This window comes from Xenopus laevis, chromosome 9_10S (genome assembly GCF_017654675.1).
Source record: "Xenopus laevis strain J_2021 chromosome 9_10S, Xenopus_laevis_v10.1, whole genome shotgun sequence".
In the NCBI taxonomy this organism is placed as follows: domain Eukaryota; kingdom Metazoa; phylum Chordata; class Amphibia; order Anura; family Pipidae; genus Xenopus; species Xenopus laevis.
Window position 1 is genome coordinate 20,393,883 of NC_054388.1, and position 19,529 is coordinate 20,413,411.

General features: G+C 38.4%; 1 protein-coding gene across 3 annotated transcripts; it reads left to right on the plus strand.

Moving 5' to 3' along the window:
• Nucleotides 1-865: 865 nt before the first annotated feature.
• sstr2.S (somatostatin receptor 2 S homeolog) lies at nucleotides 866-19,314 on the plus strand. 3 transcript variants are annotated; one of them, XM_018238298.2, is made up of 2 exons: nucleotides 866-1,100; nucleotides 16,283-19,314. In XM_018238298.2, exon 2 carries the CDS (start codon nucleotides 16,378-16,380, stop codon nucleotides 17,494-17,496), a length of 1,119 nt encoding a protein of 372 aa, XP_018093787.1. In that variant the 5' UTR covers nucleotides 866-1,100; nucleotides 16,283-16,377; the 3' UTR covers nucleotides 17,497-19,314. The 3 variants fall into 3 exon arrangements, with proteins under 3 accessions (XP_018093787.1, XP_041434727.1, XP_041434726.1); XM_041578793.1 differs by lacking the exon at nucleotides 866-1,100 and adding an exon at nucleotides 7,272-7,357; XM_041578792.1 differs by lacking the exon at nucleotides 866-1,100 and adding an exon at nucleotides 7,441-7,704.
• The last annotated feature ends 215 nt before the right edge of the window (nucleotides 19,315-19,529 follow it).

Below are 19,529 nucleotides of genomic sequence, written 5' to 3' on the forward strand. Positions count from 1 at the left end.
CATGCTTTACCAACATATATTAAAATTGTGCTTTATTTGGGGCTTGTGGGGCACCCTATACCTCCTGGGGTACCCTGCTTCCTCTGTAATTATGCCCATGGGAAGGGGCCTATGGTGCATATTATGGTGCACAGTAGAAGACTGTGGAGCAGTTATCCTAGGCCCCATAGTTCTCTAGAATTTGAGTTCCTGTGGTTCTTAAAGAGGGAATGCATTTGGCTGCAAGAGATTCTGGTAGTTGTGGTACAATTACAGCTGCTAGCTAAATTATAAATGCAGAGTTGTAGAGCAGTTATTCCCTATAGTCCTGTATTTTTCCACATTGTGTTCTTCTCTTGTTCTTAAAAGATTGTCAGTTTTAAAGACCATAAACTTTTCACATACTACTAATGGCTTCAACCTTGCCTGTTCATGATTCCCAAAAACATTGCTAGAAGGGTCACTCAATGGGCTGCTTCATCCTGCTTTCTGTCTGTAATATCCTCTAATTTACTTTTAAAAATTATTCACGTTGCCTCACAAGCCTCCTTGTCTCCATAGAAAATAACCTTGGCAGTCTTTCATCCTGAGAAAGGGCCAAAGAAGGACCAAAATGTTGTTTTTTTTTTTTTTTTTTAATGTGTCAAAAATAAAGTTACACATTTTTATAGGGGTTGTCATTCTGAAAATAGGTTGTTGTACATTTAGTTTGACTGCGGACCCTGCTGTACGGATATTTTGCATTTGATACGCTCTATAAGTATGATTGAAAACAGGGGTGAGACATGAAGAGTTTTCATGAGCAGATCTGCACTCTGTGTGACTGTAGGTTGCACTAGCAGAGAGATGCTTTGGCTGGAGCTCCATCTGTATGTGAACAGAAGAAATGTTTTGTGTCCTCCTCCTCCCTCCCTATTATGAATCCAGGCTCATATGTAGCAGGAGCTTCAGCCTGAGTGCATGGACAAGCAATGCTGTGAGCAGGGAGGGACTGAAGAGACACAGGCAGGGCAGTTAATGCTGCAGGGATTATTTGTATTTCTGAGAATGGAGCTGCCACAGGTGACAACACTTTGCAAATGGAGCAGCCTGCTTATCTAATCACTTCTTTTACCCTACAGGTAAGTGAGTGTTTTTGGGTTCTTAACTTTGCACAGTGACACCCTACCAGCTTGATTGTGATGGGCACTATTCTATTAACTTTCTCAACTCACTCTAGTGAAGAGAAGCAGGTAAATTATGTAGAGAAGAAGCTAGCAATTTCCTACTTTATTTAAGGGATTATAATAATATATTAATGAATGGCAATAGGACTTTTTTTGTGAAAGTAAAGCCTTTCCTATTTTCCTGAAATGCTTTGGGGTGAAATACTTGATTATATTTACAACCAAAAAATAATTCCCCCTCTCCCCCAAACATGCGTCCAATGAACTTTATCTATTGTCCCCCCATACGTCAGCTCTGTGGGTTAGGGCATGCATTTTTTAATTTCCTCTCATTTCCTCTAAAATATCTTCCTCTAAAGTTTCAGATACTCGTGTGTATATACATTAATGTATGTAAGGGTTAAAGTACTACATTGGAAATTCTGTTTTACTGGATTTGCAATAACAGAAATCAATGTTCTTCAGTTTGAGGACAGTTTTTGGTGAACTGCAACTCCAGCCCAGCCAGTATCCACAGGTGCAGTAGCCTTGTTTTAGATCATACGTTACTTTATTAGACCAATGTGTCTGTAGTTCAAGATCAGCAAGCTTTTATACTTTATTTACATATTTAATTTGTGTGGTACCTGGGTTTTTACATCAGTTGAGCTGTTTGGACTGCACACCAATGTTCTGCCAGTATTCTATGTGAGTGATTATCTGATTGAGCTCAGATGCAAGTTGAAGAAAGAGACTGGAAATGTTAGCCCCTAACATGAATATTTGATCACTGGGGGTAGTAATATATCTAATATGTAGCAAACTTACCAACATGCCTTGAAGATACATTAGTCCCTTGTTCACCCTAGTTCACCATTAGAAGGCATGTGGAAAAAGCAACACATTACAACATTATATTATTGCTGATTGTAATACCATATAAGGTTTAAATTGCAGCATGAATCACAATACACAGTTGCCCAAAGCAACCAATAATATTTGCTTTTATTTTCTATTTCGTAATAAATGAATTGAAATGAAGTGTTGATTGGTTCTTTGCTATGGGGAACTGCATTCCTGAAACGAAACACCTACATATATTAACAAATAAGCCCCTAGGCGAAGGCTCGTATTCTGGTTTAGCCTAAGGTCAATCATACCAGGAACCCTGAAGATCAAGGTTTAGTTTTTGTTGAGGGTATCACTATAGGGCACAGCCACCAACTACACAGAGCCTCAGAGGACCATGAAGGTTTCTTATAGAGCCCTGACAGATGTCACTGTAACCCACATCTGGGATATAAAACATCTTGCTATTATAGGGACATCTGTTTTGGGTGTTATATTAACATAAGTCATTGGTACAAGATTTGAATTATGAACATAAGCACATTTTTAGAGGAAATTAAGGCATCTAGCAAAACTGTATGGGACTACTACTGTTTTCTCCCCCAAGGCAGATATCCCCGCTGCTAATAAAGGCACAATTTCTCCCTGCTATCCCACAGCCACAGTTCCTTTCCAGAGACTATTATCCCACTGCTACTATAGGCACCATATCTCTCTACTATACCTGCTATGCCACAGTCCCTTCCCAGAGACTATAATCTCACTGCTACTATAGGCACCATCTCCACCTACTATACCCGCTATCCCACAGCCACAGTCACTTCCCAAATACTATTATCCCACTGCTATTACAGGCACCATCTCTCCCTACTATACCTGCTATCCCACAGCCACACTCCCTTCCCAAAGACTATTATCCCGATTGCTACTATAGGCGTCATCACTCCTTACTACACCTGCTATCTCACAGCCACAGTCCCTTCCCAAAGACTATTTTTTCCACTACTACAATAGGCACCATCTCCCCCTACTATAACTGCTATCCCACTGCCAAAAAACCTTCCCAGAGACTATTACCCCACTGTTACTATAGGCACCATCTTTCCCTACTATACCTGCTACCCCAATGCCAAACTCCCTTCCCAGAGACTATTATCCCACTGTTACTATAGGCACCATCTCTCCCTACTATACCTGCTATCCCACAGTCGCAGTGCCTTCCCAGAGACTATTTTCCCCACTGCTACTATAGGCACCATCTCTCCCTACTATAACTGCTGTCCCACAGCCCCTTCCCAGATACTATTATCCCACTGCTACTATAGGCACTCTCTCTCATTACTATACCTTTTATCCCACAGCCACATTCCCTTCCCAAAGACTATTATCCCTACTGCTACTATAAGTGTCATAGATCCTTACTATACCTGCTATCGCACAGCCACAGTCCCTTCCCATAGACTATTTTCCCCACTGCTACTATAGGCATCATCTCTCCCTACTATTCCTGCTATCCCACAGTCACAGTCCCTTCCCAGAGACTATTTCCCTACTGTTACTATAGGCACCATCACTCCTTACTATACCTGCTTCCCACAGCCACAGTCCCTTCACAGAGATTAGTATTTTCTCTCCAACAGGTACCATCTCACCAGATAATCTGTCTATTCAGGCAATTTATTAAACTTTCATGGGGGAGGACCTGACCACCATTACTTTTATGAGGGGACATTGATTTTTTTAACTTGAGGGGGCTGGCTACCTTCAGAGGGTTTTTGCTTTTTTCTGAAATAGCAGTAAATAAATGTAGCAAAAGGTTGAGCCCAACAGGCATGTGTCATTTGTCAATCCTTATGATTATGTAATTACATAACTACATTACATATTCTAGGGATGTTAAAATTAAAATAAACATAAGTCATGTGAATACATGAAATGCACAAATTCCTGTTTATCATGTAAGGTACATAGATTTGCAAGAGGCTGAATGAGCAATCTTATTTTCAATCCTTTTAAAAGAAGAATTGATTTGATGGTGTTCTATCACACTAATGAGAAGCATTTCAGTCAGTTCATTTGGAGCCCTTTTGTAATAATCATCTCCTAGGCTGGTTCATAGACCATGACAGTGCTTATAATGTTCTGAAATTTTGTATTAAGTTGCTTGCTTGTTCATTTGTTGGCTTTTTTCACTATAGCATTTTTCACTATAGCATTAATAGCAATAAAGGCAAGAGAACTTAGAGGTCCAGGTAATTTTAATCATCAATTAACACAAGATGTTAGCACTAACAAATGGCAGGACAAGATGTTAGCACTAACAAATGGCAGGATTTACCTGGAGTTTCTAATAGATAGTCCATGGGGCATATTTATCATGCTGTGTAAAAAAAGAGAACGATAATACACCACACATTGCCAGGCGTCGGCATGTTTCAGTGAATTTCGTTTTACACAACGTATTAACTATGTTCCCATGTGTAGCCACAGATAGGCTGGCAGATACTGCAGTCCTTGAGGTTATTGTTCCTCCAGGTTGCACATATCCAGCAGGGGTTAATGGTTTCATAAAAGTCCACAGGCATTAACTGAAGGAATGTTGGTCTCTGAACCCCTTCCATAAAAGAATATGGTTGCTTTACTTAGGGTAGCTTAAAGTACCAGTAACAAGTTAGACCCATGGTGCCAGGTGGTTCTTCGTCTAGTGACTACCAACAAAAACTATCCAGTCACCCACACAGCCCTTGGAATATACTACTTTACCGACTTCCCTCACCCCTCCCCTCAAAAATAGGGTGTTTTTTCAGCTCTTTGTTCTAATCCCCATTCTGGGCATTATGGGGGAAGCAACAAACAGATAGGGTATGACAAGAATTGCACAACTGGGAGCCACCAGTCCGGTTTTGACCTGAACAGCCCGTTTTTTTGAAGGGCTGCCCGAGTCAAAACTGCCTGTCTGGTTTTCTGGATTAGGAAAACCGGGCAGGCAGGTCTAGACTGAGAATTAAAAGAGGCCCTGGCATTTCAGGTACATAGAGGCCCAAATCAGCCCAGACAGAGGCCCAAACAGCACCCACCAGCCCAATAAATACAGATTTTCTATGGCACCTTATAGCAGCCCCTCTGGCATTTGCTAGAACCCACAGATTGCCAGTGCGGGATTGCAGGCCGGATTCCCTATGATTGACGCAGCGATCGCCCAATCGTCATAGCCCCATCTCCACCCCCTGCCTGGAGTCAGCTTGGGCAAAAGGTGGCAGCCATAGGCTCCCATACTCAGGGGCGCTCCACAAATGAGGCGAGTTGAGACACTCGCCTCAGGCAGCAGCGCCACCCTGGTTACCAGGGGCGGGAAAAATGCCGCTCCTGGTAACTAAGAGCCGAATTTCCGGTTTTCAACCCGGAAATTCGGCTCTTCTAGTGCAGAGGGCGGCAACGGAAGGCCGTCTCAGGCGGCATAAAGGCACGGATCGGCGCTGCCCATACTGAAAGATGTTAAATTCAGCAGATATAATGGAACCAAGGCCTACAACAAAATTACTAATAAAATCACAGTACAATTTAACCGTTTATATCCTGTAACACATGGCACTGAATCACCTACATGATATAAAGTTATACTGAGAGTACAATATACTAGGATTAGCAAACAAGCCCATGACAAACTTCTTGAATCCTATTATGTGTTCACTCCAAATATAGCTAAATTTAATCTTTTTGGGTATACCATGGCACTGGTACTCCCAAAGCTAACATTTTGTGGGAAGATATACTGTAGTTAAAATCAACTAGTGGATGATTAGCAGTAATAGTTAACAACAGTCTACTACAATACCAACTTTACAAAACAATATAAGCACATTTTGGTGTATTTCTGAATGTTCCTTATGCCTCCTTGGGGTAAAAAAAAAAAACAACATGAAGCTCCATTGCTAATTGTATGCCACAACTCTCATTGGGTCCCCAGATGTTGCTCTTTTATAACCTCCAGTATCCCTAGTATGTATAGAGGTCTATAGCTGGTGTTTTTTTTTTTAAACTTTGGGTCCTCATATGCTACTTCACTATAACTTGAAGATGATAGAAGGAGGGGCTACAACTGAGCAATAAACTCTGGAGCAATAAACCTAGTACATAAATCCTGGTTGACTACAGGTTCCAGCATTCTCAGAAAAGCACTGGGGTACATCTGGCCATCCACATTCTAGGGCTGTACTTCTTAATCTCATTTCCCACAGTGTTGATTGACTACATTTCCCATTATGACTTGACAGATGGATTGAGTAGTGTTTATTTGATCCATAGATATTGCTCAGGGCCAGAACTAGGCAGAAGAGGCACGTGCCTAGGGCACAGTGGCAGGGGGTGGGAGGTACGTACCTATTCTGCTACCTACCCCTGTTGCGGGCCATTGTTGGTTACCTTTAGCCCAACTGTGCACCCTGGCTGTCAGCTGCCAGCATACATTTTTCCATACCTGCACAGGGTAGTTTCTCTATTTGCACTGGTGGGTATATGAATATGTCAATAGTTGTGCCCTACCTATGGTTAGCAACATGAAGGGCACTGAAAATACATCTTTAGCAAGGTACTGTAAAGCAAATGTGTAATGAGTATATGAATTCTTACCTGTCCCACTGTGAAGTCCTGAAAAGATGTACAAATCAGCACTGAAAAGATTAGAGGGGTATTTAATATTTCATTGGTTCCACTGTTTACTCACCACGATCCAGTAGAATCAGAAGTTATAGCAACAGTATCTGTCAGTCTCTCTGAACAGAATCTGTATCATGTCATTAATCACTTGGAGTATAGTCTCGCTAAATTTCACTTTTTCATTCCGTGTTTATGGATACGTTTGTGGAACACAATGCACTTAATAAATGATAGCTTCAGTGTTTAAGCTAATATCATTCCATTTACTTAATGGCGTTCATAGTCACAAAGAATAAGAGCCAATTTTACACTCTCCTCTTTCTGTGCACCATGGAGTATAATTACAGATATAATGCCCATCATTTAATACTTGATATTATCACCAATCTGCCCTATCTACTGTAAAAAAAAACATAAGCTGTGTACTTTATCAGTGTCTGATACCAAAATTGCCTTCACTAACTACATGCATGATCCCTGACAGGGTTGAGCTATGCAGACTTGCATGATACCCTAGCAGATAGATTATATGGCTGGAGCTCCATCTGTATGTGAACAGAGAAAATGCTGTGTGTCCTCCTCCTCCCTCACTGCTAAATCCAGGCTCAGATGCAGCAGGAGCCTCAGACTGAGCACACGAACAGAGAAAGCTATGTGTGGGGGGGACTAAAGGAGGCAATCAAGGTTTGCAAGGATTACTTTTGTTTCACAGCATGGAGCTGACACAGGTGACAAACTTCTGCATATAGATAAACCAGCGGATATTACTTACAGGGAAGCTGGAATTCTCACCCATTAGGATTATTTTTGACAGATGAGTTCCTATGGGTCATTGGCTTTGATTGGAAGGATTCTGTTATATCTTTCGTAACTGATTTTGGGAAGGCAAACGAGATAAATGCTGAACATATATTCATATATGTACAGTATATTCATTTATGACAATCACTTTTTTTTAAATGTCTCGTTCAGCAAAGCCTTCTTTTCATTCCTGCAGTGCTTTTAGGCTGCTAGATTTGGTCACATTTACTCTTTCCTGCATCAGAATGCAATACCAATACCTCCCCTGTAAGAGGTAAGCACATTGCGATATATCTGCAATAGTAGAAATCAGTGTGCTACTATTTCAGCTATAGGTGGCATAGCTCAAGTACTTTATTGGTATACATATTTGATGTTTGGCAGTTTTAGATGTGTGTTTATGCTACCCAATCCATTTGGCTGGTTTAAATTACTATGTATATTACTAAAGACTTTCAGTCCTTGTGCTCAGGCAGAATTATGATAAACCAGGAATTCCTTTGATTATGAAATATACAATACACATCACTGTACAAAGAGAGAGTGTATAAAAATCTGTGTTAAATGATTTGTAAATGGAGGGGGTGTAGAATAGCTCACAGCAGAAGTGGTAAGGGAAAAGGGGATTGAAGAACACCTGTGTACTGCTCTGTGATCTATTCAGCTCTATCTGGAACATAGAAATAACTAGCAAAAAAAAAAAATAGTTAAGCTCTGTATCATATAATAAATTAGGTTAAATATAAGTCAAATCTGAACTTTGTAGATATACTGTAGTTTTTATCAAATGCTGTATTACTTAAATAACCCCAAGGACTTATGATCTATGCAGAAGCCATTGTTGATTGCTTTCCATGCTTTCATACTGTACAATCTACACTTGATTAGCCTTTCTACATTCTTCCAGCTGCTGTGAGATTACAAGTACCATGTTCCACTTAAAGTGAAACTGTAAACTGGGTGGTATAGTTTTGCAACAGCTTAAGGGATAAAAATTGAACCAAAATTAGATTTCTATTTAACCCACAAAAATATCAGTTTTTACTATCACTGTCTTCTGCACTGAGAGCAACAAGAACATAAAGGGGCTCAAAAAATATTCTTATGTTTTAGAGAAATTCATCACATATTTGTACAGTGCCAGGCTTTCCGAATTGACTAAATGCAATGCAGAGTTAAGGCTGAAAATATTTTGTAACAGTATAATTAGAATTATATTCTCATCTTATGTGACTGAGAATGCCAGTCAATGGTGTGATGTTAGCTTGAGCACTGAAGATTTCATTTATTTAGTCCATTATCTTGTAAAAATGCTTCCATTTACAATGACAAAAGTGAAACCGTAATGCAACAATTCTCTGGCTCTCTGATTAATGACATGAGACATGTTCTGTTCAAAGAGCCTGACAGATACATTTGCTGTACCATATGATTCTGCTGGATCCTGATGAGTAGTGGGGTTGGTGTCGGACTGGGACACCAGGGGCCCACCCAAAAACCTTAGACCAGCGGCCCACTCTCAGTACTATTATTCTCCTTCTCCTTACTCAAACTCTATTCTCATAGTCTCATAATCTATTATTCCATCTATTTAGCCTGTTTATTCTCATAGAAATAGGGATTGGCCATGAAATAGGCCAAATGTTTAGCAGCATAAGGGACCACTTACACCTGGGCCCACCTGGAGTTTTCCTGGTATCCAGGTGTGCCAGTCTGACGCTGAGTCAGGTAGAGCGTTGAGATATTAAATTAACTCATAGTACCTTTTCAGTGCTGGTTAGCTTTGCACACCTTAACATAAATTTACAAGTGGGGCAGGTTAGAATTTGTTAACCTGCTGTATTCCAGACAGGAGCTATGAGCTAAATATTCTACAAAGCTAATATGTTGAAAAATGGCTGTTGCTGTATTTCTGCAACATCTGAAGAGCTCAATGTTTTCTATTCTTGTTTGGGGGTAAAAAGTCTAAAGTCTGACTGATTTCCTTTTTCACTGTAATAATAAAACAGTACTTTTTACTTTATCCATACTAAATATACAGTAATTGATCCTTATTGAAAGCAAACCCAGCCTATTGAGTTATTCAGTATACACATGATTTTCTAGTTGACTTGAGGTATGAAGATCCACATTATGGAAAGATCAGTTATCTGAAAAACCCCAGGTCCCAAGCATTCTGTATAACATGTACCATAGATGGATGGATGGATAGATGGATGGATGGATGGATGGATAGATGGATGGATGGATAGATGGATGGATGGATAGATGGATAGATGGATGGATGGATGGATGGATGGATGGATGGATGGATAGATGGATAGATGGATAGATATTGTTCTAAATATAATCACTGTTATACTCACTGGCACAACAATATCTTCTCCATCTTTAACTTGCCATTCTGGGAGTTGAAGGTCACCAAATGTAAGGCCACAGGGTATCCCGAAAAGATTGCTTGTGCTTTATTTTCCTTTGGAATAAACAGAGATGCTGGATCCTTATCTCTTGGTTTTTCTTTACGTACGAGGTCATAGAGGTAAAAATATAACAACAAAGGGTCCTTTTTTTCTTCTTCCATAAGAGCCAAACAGGGGTTAACAGGTTAGTGTTTCTGGCCTCAAATCAGTAAAGCAGATCTTTAAAGGATTGCTACTTGGGAACATAGACTACAAATGCAACTTAATAGTGGGCTTCCAAGCATCTGTAAGTACTGCCATGGTCTATGAATCAGCCAAGGAGATGATTATTCCAAAAGGATGCCTACTGTACTGACTGAACGATTTTCCATTAAAGGGTTGGTTCACCTTTAAGTTAACTTTTAGCATGTCATAGAATGGACAAAGCTAAGCAACTTTTCAATTGGTCTGCATTATTTATTTCTTATAGTTTTTTAATTATATTCCTTCTTCTTCTGACTCTTTCTCGCTTTCAAATGGGGGTCACTGACCCATCTATTCACCTATTCAGGCCTCTCCTATTCATATTACAGTCTCTTATTCAGATCAATGCATGGTTGCTAGGGTAATTTCAACCCTAGCAACCAGACAGCTGAAATTACAAACCGGAAAACTGCTGAATAAAAAGCGAAATAACTCAAAAACCACAAATAATAACAAATGAAAACCAATTGCAAATTATCTCAGAATATCACTCTCTATATCATACTAAAAATTTATGTAAAGGTGAACAACCCATTTAATGTGATGAAACAGCATCAAATCAATTCTCTTTTCTGCAGGGTGGAAAGAAAAATTGCTCTTTCAGGCTGGCGTAGATCTCTGTGTGGTACAAGTGAAACAAGAAAGTTGCCATTTAATGTATTAACAAGAGTTCATTCCAGTTTTACCCTCCATAGCTATACATTTATTTGATAATAAAGATGGAATGAGATTGAACCTCATCTATCAGGTTTACCAGGTTTATTACTTTGCAACAATAATTGATACCAAATTCTAGCTATTCCAGAGGAAAGGAAGTTGTCTTTAGTTTGCCCTAAAAGAGAAATCAGAATGACGATTCGGATCAGAATTGCATTTTTAACACCAGTAGCCTTTCATTTTTTTCACTTGGTAAAAATGCATCCAACTGAACGGTCTATTATATGTGTCAGTACAAATGTTTCAGGAAGGAAAAGTATAATATCAAAAACAATAACTAATGAATAAATATTACTGGCATCATGTTTAAGGGAAATTGTGGTAAATAAAATGATATATATTTCAGAATTAAAACCTTCTGTTTGCATGTAGTTTGTTTAGTATTATATTTAGTGTTCTAAGGTAATATAAGGTTATTTAAAGGAAAACTATGCCTCCAAACAATGTAGGTCTCTAAAAAATATATTGCATAAAACAGCTCATGTGTAAAACCCTGCTTCATGTAAATAAACTATTTTCATAATAACATAGTTTTTTAGTACAGTAGTATGTGCCATTGGTTAGTCCTAAATAGAACTGTAATTTTAAGAACTAGGGGCCGCCCCTCTGGGATCCTATGATCATGACTAGTTATTATTAAAATCGAATATGTAAAACTCGGACAAATTTTACCAACTCGATAAACGCAAATTGAAATCAAATTCGAAAAAAACTTGAATGTCAGGAAGGCTACAAACAACTCCAAATTACCCTGGACCTCTCCCATTGACTTATACAGTAATTTGTCAGGTTTTAGGTGGCAAATTCGAATTCTTAAAGGACCAGAGTATGATAAATCATCGAAAATCAAATTAAATTTTGAATAATTCCCTAATTGAATTTGACAGTTTTAATCATAAAAAAAATTCAGAAATTCAAATTTTCAATTTGACCCATGATAAATCTGCCCCTTAATATGATATAAAGCAGGGGTACCCAAAAGGTAGATCGGGATCTACCAGTAGACCTTTAGCTGGTGATCAGTAGATCTCAAGACACTATCAGCAATTAGTTTGTCAATATCACTTTCATGCTTTTCATTCAGATATTTTTCTGCTAAGGTTACATAAGAAATAGTTGTTTGTTAAACATACAGTAGAAATATACATTCTTTCATAAATCAATATAGTATTTAAGTAGTATTTTCCATGGAGCAAAATGCTAACAATGCTTTTATGGATGTAGATCTTAATGGGACAGCATCACTAAGTAGACCTCGTATTATTAAAGTATGGGCACTCTTGATATAAAGTATCTGTTGCTTAAGTATTAATTTTGGGTGTATAGTTTTCCTTTAAACTGCAACCTGGTTAATGGCATAAGCACCCTGAAGCAACATTTATTTTAACATTTTTCAAAGTATTTGTATTAATTTTTTACCTATGTTTTCTACAATCTGAATCAGGGCAAGCAGGTCATCTTGCTTTGGATCATTGCCATAAAGGTCAACTTTAATTAGTTTTAGAAGCAACAGACTCAGTCTGCCTGTATTTTGCTTTCAGAGCACTTCAACTGGTACAATATTTTCAGTATTTTGCTGGAAAGAGCACTATGTATTTAGTGATAAAATGTTGGTTTTAAGATTTAGTTCTTTGGTAATGACTACCTTTGGCAGCCAGAGATCTAAACCAGTGTTTGCTGTTTCAGGTTTTATGGTTGGATATTCACTGGCATACTGCCCACTTTTCCAGTATCTAGTGATATGGTTATAAGATGGATCTTAGAATAAATCTGCTATTTCGTTGAAGCAAACAATATAATATTTTGATGGGGAAGTAAGCAAAAGTCGAAAAAATGTGATGGCTTGCCCCTACTCTTAGCTTTTTGGGCTTGGCCCTTAATGTGTAGAATCTGCAACTTTTTTTTAAATTAATTTTTCTTCGTATTACTCTATTTATTATTATTAGATTAGATTATGCTATTTTGCAGCTGAGCAAGACTATCATTAAAGCTGTTTCTAAACAACCCCTCTTTACTTTTTTAATTTGGGGGTTTTAGTTTGTGATAGATTCTGCATACTTACACCACTGCTATCATCCAGCTGTCATATTGGGGCAAATTTACTAAAGGGCGAAGTGACTAAAGCTGGCGAAAATACGCCAGCATTAGATCATTTCGGTACTTCGCCGATTTACTAATGGACACTGGCGTAAATTTGCTAGTGAAGGAGATCGACTCTAGCGCTACTTCGCACTCTAACGGCAGGCAAATTATCGCTCTGGCGAAATAGACGTAACTACGCAATTGTATTAAGATGCAGATTTTACTGAACGTTACCTCTTGCGCCAGACATGCCTTTGCCACCTCAGACCAGGAAAAGTGCAATAGAGTAGATAAGTTCCTCAAAGGAAAGTTGAAAATGTTTCTAAGTCCCAAAAAACACTGGTGACTTTTCAGTGTTTCAGGGTGATAGGCTGCAAAAGAACGTACATTTTTTTAGGGTACCCAGCTTCCCCCCTACATTTCCTAACATATGGCACATAAACTATACACTGGGCTCATGTGTAGGGTATTTTAACAACTCTATTTTCTTTTATTAAGGTTCCCTGGGCTTGTGTAGTGTAATGTATTTGCTGCAACATATACGTCCATTGAAATTTAACTTCCCGCCATATGCAAATTAGCCAACGCTAGCGCAACTTCGCTTTGCTTGCCGAATTAACACTAGGGAAATTTTGCCATCATTCGGCACCCTGGACACAACTTCGCATTTTAGTGAATTGGCGTTGTCCTTCGCCTGGCAAAGTGTTGCGATGTGAGTGAAGCTGTCGCTGACCAATTTTCGGCGGATAGTAAATTTGCCCCATAGTTTCTTAATAATATCAGCAGTTACTTGACAGTGAACTATAAATATTCATTTCTGTCTGTCTGTCAACAACCAATTGCCCATTTATACGATTTGGACCAGGGGCCTGAGGCTGATCCTAAATTCTGAAGTTTGATGCTGACTAAAGTAGAATCTGAATTGGGAGATAGGCAGGCAGGTACTTCAAAACAGATACAGGTTTTATTGCAGCACTGGAAGGCAAAGCAGACAGCAAGCACTGACATAGACAGGAACTACATTAGGAGAACAGCCCTGAATTAATTTTTCCTGAGGGATTTGTCCAAATGCCAAATCAACCACACACAAAGATTTTGGTAAATCCTAAAATGAATCCAAATGCAAATTTCCATATGCAGATTAGCTAAATTGTGTGTGTGGGGGTAGAAAATCAGCAATAGAAAAAAATGGGCAAGTTCTTTTGTCCAGTAGTGTGAAGTCATAGGATTTTTAAGGGCTTGAATATGCAGCCAGGCACTCAGATTTAACTAAATCAGAACCCTGCCAAAAAAGGCACTGATTTGGCCAAATCCTGAAGCAAATCTGTGATTCTGTTCTTCTCTATAGAGCATACAATGGGTATTTGCAGCTGCACATGCATTAAGCTGGCCATAGACGCATAGATCCTATCGTACAAATCGAGGATTCATACAATTTTCGGATCGTGTGTGTGTGGAGAGTGCCAACATCTTTCGTCCTCCGATCCCACAGGAGCCCATTGCGCATCGTAATCAGATCATTCGGCCATACGCCCGAACGTTCAGATTACCCCTGATATAGCCATGCACGTTAATGGCATTTCGGGGAAAGATCCGCTCGTTTGGCAATGTCGCCAAACAAGCGGAACTTTGCGTCTATGACGACCTTTACACCATTTTGAATGAGTCTGACAATTTTAAATTCCTGTGCCAAATCAAAGGATCTCAAAACGACAAATATTTTTTAAGTCGCTGAGTGTATCAATTAGTTTCCAATCATTTTAATGAAGTTGTTAGGTTCTGTACTGCCCATCCTTGATGTGTCACAAATTAAACATGACTAACATGACAGGTAATTCCTCCTCACTCACCAAAGAATCACTTTATCAGGATTAATATACAGTAGAACCCCCATTTTACGTTTTTCAGGGGACCAGAAAAAAATGGTGTAAAATCAGGGAAATGTATTATGCAAAATAATGTATATAGGTGGGACCACAAAACAACAATGTAAAATGAGGGAAAACTTAAAATCAGGGGATGTAAAATGGGGGTTCTACTGTATTTATAGAATGCAATCATATATCTTAATATAAACTGTAATGAAGTACGTCCTACACACGGAACAGTCTTCAACACTTAACTATAGGTCTCCATAGTTCTGTAACCAAAAGCTTCAGTGCTTCACAGGACTAATAACTCAGAGATATAGTAATACATTTTGTATAATTATACAACTAACAGGGCTTTTTGTACATAGAAAAAGGCTTAGAGAGGCAACTTTGATAGAAGAGCTTACCTTTCCAAATAACAAAGTAGAAGTACAGAGTTATGTCAGGTGCTACCAAATTAATATTTCCTTGCACACACTAAGTAGAAGTGTTATTGTCTGTGAATGTAACTCTGAAATAGGGCTAGAACAACTTTGTTGACAATGAAAATAACTTGTTTATCATTATCAATTCATTAGCTTAGCTTTTTGTTTTTAACACACAGGATCACCTATTCTTACATAGTACTGTATAATCATAAACATTTTACTTCAAATATGTGCAGTTCCTGCCCCCTCTTCTTTTTTGGCTACACCAATGACACCATGCCATGCCACATGCAACAGAGTACCTCATGGTCTAGATCCCCATATAATATGAAGAGTCTAGATAAGAGATGAGAAAGATTGATTAAACAAGTAAGAAAAATGACAAAATAAAAAAGGGAGAATCTGTTACCAGATTATAAATCCATCTTCATAGACCCTACAGAAACCCTGAAACAAAAGCATAATTATACATTAATTTCTCAACAGCAATGTCATATAAACAGCAGGCCTCAAACTCATGATTATTGACAAAAATAGCATCAAAAAGCCTACTGCCATGAGACACTTTCCAATGAATGTAACAGACAGACATAGAAAAGAAAAGTTTTCTGACTCTATCAGACCTATTTTTGGCTAGAATGAACTATGCTTTTTACTATATACATTTAGTCAAATATAGATATAAAGAGAGCTTAAATAAGACTAAAAGCAAGTGTGAGGGCTTGAATACATCAGGCAAGTGGAAGATGAGCAAGCAAGGTTTTAATCTGCCAAAATGCTGTAACCTGTAACTTAGTTTAATACGAATGAGCAAGCAAGGTTTTAATCTGCCAAAATGCTGTAACCTGTAACTTAGTTTAATACGAAAGATGTGTTGTCCACAATGTTGAATTGGCTATGATCTAATAAAGAGCAAAACATGTGACTGGCTATGCACTGCATTGACGCAAATGCTTATAATACAACAGCTCTACTAGACAAATGGAAAGTTATGGTCAATGTGATCATTTAAGTATACTTCAGAAATAAATATGACTAAATGTGGTTTAGAAATGTTTTACTGATGTCCTCTGCATTTTTCTTTTTTTTAGCTACTAATCTACGGATATATCGGTTGCTGTCAACATCTGATAAGGAGAACCATGAGAATCGTTTAGAACTGACAGAGCTTTGAAGAGAGACCAAAATGGAGCAGGATTACTCTGAGTTATCTAATACCACAGATCTCTGGTTCTCTTCCTTATCACAGCTGGATATTTTTGGAAGGGTAACACCAACCAATGCATCAGTTAATAACAGTACAACATACTATGACATGACAAGCAATGCAATTCTCACTTTCATTTACTTTGTTGTTTGCATAGTAGGACTCTGTGGCAATACTCTAGTCATCTATGTCATTCTACGTTATGCCAAAATGAAGACCATTACCAATATCTACATACTAAATTTAGCAATTGCTGATGAGCTGTTCATGCTTGGTTTACCCTTTTTGGCCATGCAAGTGGCCTTGGTACACTGGCCTTTTGGTAAAGCCATTTGTCGTATTGTGATGACAGTAGATGGAATAAACCAATTTACCAGTATATTCTGTTTGACAGTCATGAGCATAGACAGATACCTTGCTGTGGTTCACCCCATTAAGTCTGCCAAATGGAGAAGACCCAGGACAGCCAAAATGGTAAATGCTGCAGTGTGGACAATCTCCCTTTTGGTTATCATGCCAATTATGACTTATGCGGGTGTGCAAAGTTATCATGGCAGAGGAAGTTGTACAATCATATGGCCTGGAAATTCTAGTGCCTGGTATACTGGGTTTATAATATATGCCTTTATATTAGGTTTTCTTGTACCACTTAGCATCATCTGCCTATGCTATCTCTTCATCATAATCAAAGTTAAATCATCAGGGATAAGGGTTGGTTCTTCTAAAAGGAAAAGATCAGAAAAAAAGGTTACTAGGATGGTGTCTATAGTTGTGGCAGTGTTTATCTTCTGCTGGCTTCCATTCTACATCTTTAATGTATCTTCAGTGTCCCTTTTGATTGTGCCAACTCCAGGGCTAAAGGCCATGTGGGACTTTGTTGTGGTTCTGAGCTATGCCAACAGTTGTGCCAATCCAATTCTATATGCTTTCCTTTCTGACAACTTTAAGAAGAGCTTTAAGAATGTGCTGTGCTTGTCAAAAGTCAGTGGTATGGATGAAGTGGACAGGAGTGACAGCAAACATGATAAATCCAGGTTAAATGAGACCACAGAAACTCAGCGCACTTTGCTCAATGGAGACCTCCAAACTAGTATATGAATACCAACACGTGGAGATAAAAATACAGAATCTGACATCAAGACAAGCATCACAGGAGTTTTACAAAACAGCTATATCTGATTTTTGACTGTTTAAAAGCTTTCTGAAAGGTAATTTCAACAAGCCTGTCTGCTCATGTGTGGTCATAGTTCTAAATAACTGCAAGATACTCAGCCAGTCCCTTGAAGCATCGGCTTTCAATACTTCCAATGTACAACAATTGTATAACCAAAAAAGAGGGATCATGTTATAGCCATCATGTCAGGGACACTAAGATGTTAATAAGAGCGTTGTATTGGCCATTCAACCTCAAGCAGAGTATACAGAGATACATTGGAATTTCCGGTAAAATACACTGATTAATATCTTCTCAAGGATTGCCTTAATAACCTTGCCTTTTAGCTTCATTTTCTCTGATCGTTTTAATTGCTACACCAATGTGTGTGGCCAGTACCCACATTGCAGCTGAAAGTGCTGTTATAATGGTTTCACTCTCCTGTGCCACCACACTCATTCTAAAGATTAAACAGTGAAAATGTACTTTTGGGTGAGCACAATCCCTACTAGGAAGTCATAATAAGAATTCCCGGAGAGCATGATGGCCTTTGCCAAATATTATTAACAAAGATAAAAATGTATTATTGTTATTATTAAAGCCCTGCAACCAAAATGGCTTAAGACAGGGAAGTCCTTGCTCCCTTGCTGCTATGAAGTCTGGCTCCCAGCATTCTCAGAAGAGATGCAGTGAGAAAACATGTGTACTTAAAAATAAGTCAAGTGTGTTTTAAAGAATACCAGATATTGGATCTAAGAAGCGGGCAAATCTGTTGTAAATTGTAAGACAACGCTTTGCAATGATTTCTTACGGATTGTTTGGAGGAGCATTAACAGACATTTTTATTTTAACTCCAACAATGCGCTATGATATAATAATTACAGATATCTGAAGGAGCACAAGTGTTATAATAATACATTGAAACCAAGGATGCAAGATGAAGCCTTAATGCCGCAATTGAAAACACTCTGCTTCTGGCTTCTCGGGTTATGGAAGGTTAAGAGACGGTGCATAGTAAAGCTGTCGATCAAGAACAATTTGAGAGGCATTGGCAAAAAAGTGCAATCGTTACAAACTAGTAGTGAACCAAACTTTCTGCACTTTGCACAATACCAGCTGACTTCACTTTAACATATGGCAGGTCAAAGCGGTAAACTTGTATACAGCAAGTGTTTCTGTGGTTATTTTTGTTTTTCTCCCAATTCGTTTTTTTTTTCTTTTTGCAGTTTATTGAGTAATGGAATTGTCTCCTTCTATTTTCGAGGTATAAAAACTAAGTTGTTATTGTCTTCACATATGAAACATTTCACTTACTGAACACGTGTCTTGTGAAAATGCAAACGCTTTTTTTGTTATATTTTGTTATATTCTGTTTTCCAAACAGTGCTTAAATTATAACATGCTTGTGGCACCTTTAACGAGGGAATGAGTGTTTTGTGAGTAAATAGAGCAGATGCATCTGGAAAAAAATCAAAGATCTATTGGTGCAGATAGTGATATGGGGCTCCTCCTAATGTCTTTGTTTATAGTAGTCAACATTTCTATATGATAAAAATATTCTATTTTGAAATGTATTCATTAGCTGGAATGTGGACCCATAGGCTAATGTCGCCCATGACTTTGTGTCACCGTGACTTCTTCTCATACAATATTGCAGCACCAGTGACAGAATCCTAAACACCAATATGGGGGAATGTAATAAAACTCTCAAAGAGCAAAACAGTTTGCACAAATAAGAATAAAAATCTGCATTTCACAATGTAATGCTCTTCCTTAAGTTGTTTTTGCATTGCGAATTTTCATTGCACATTGCAAATTTTCATTGCACATTGCCCACTTTTAAGAAGTGTTTAAGGTGTCGTAATCTTTTGGAGAAAACATAACTTTTTCATTAAGAAGTTTTATTACATTCACTGTGCACTGGCACTAACTATAAAATTCGCAAACCTTCTTCCACTGTCGGAAGTGGTCGCTAAAC

Bases quoted from the DNA above. Each gene is read 5' to 3' on its own strand.
- sstr2.S (XM_018238298.2), top strand. From the start codon at position 16,378: ATGGAGCAGGATTACTCTGAGTTATCTAATACCACAGATCTCTGGTTC.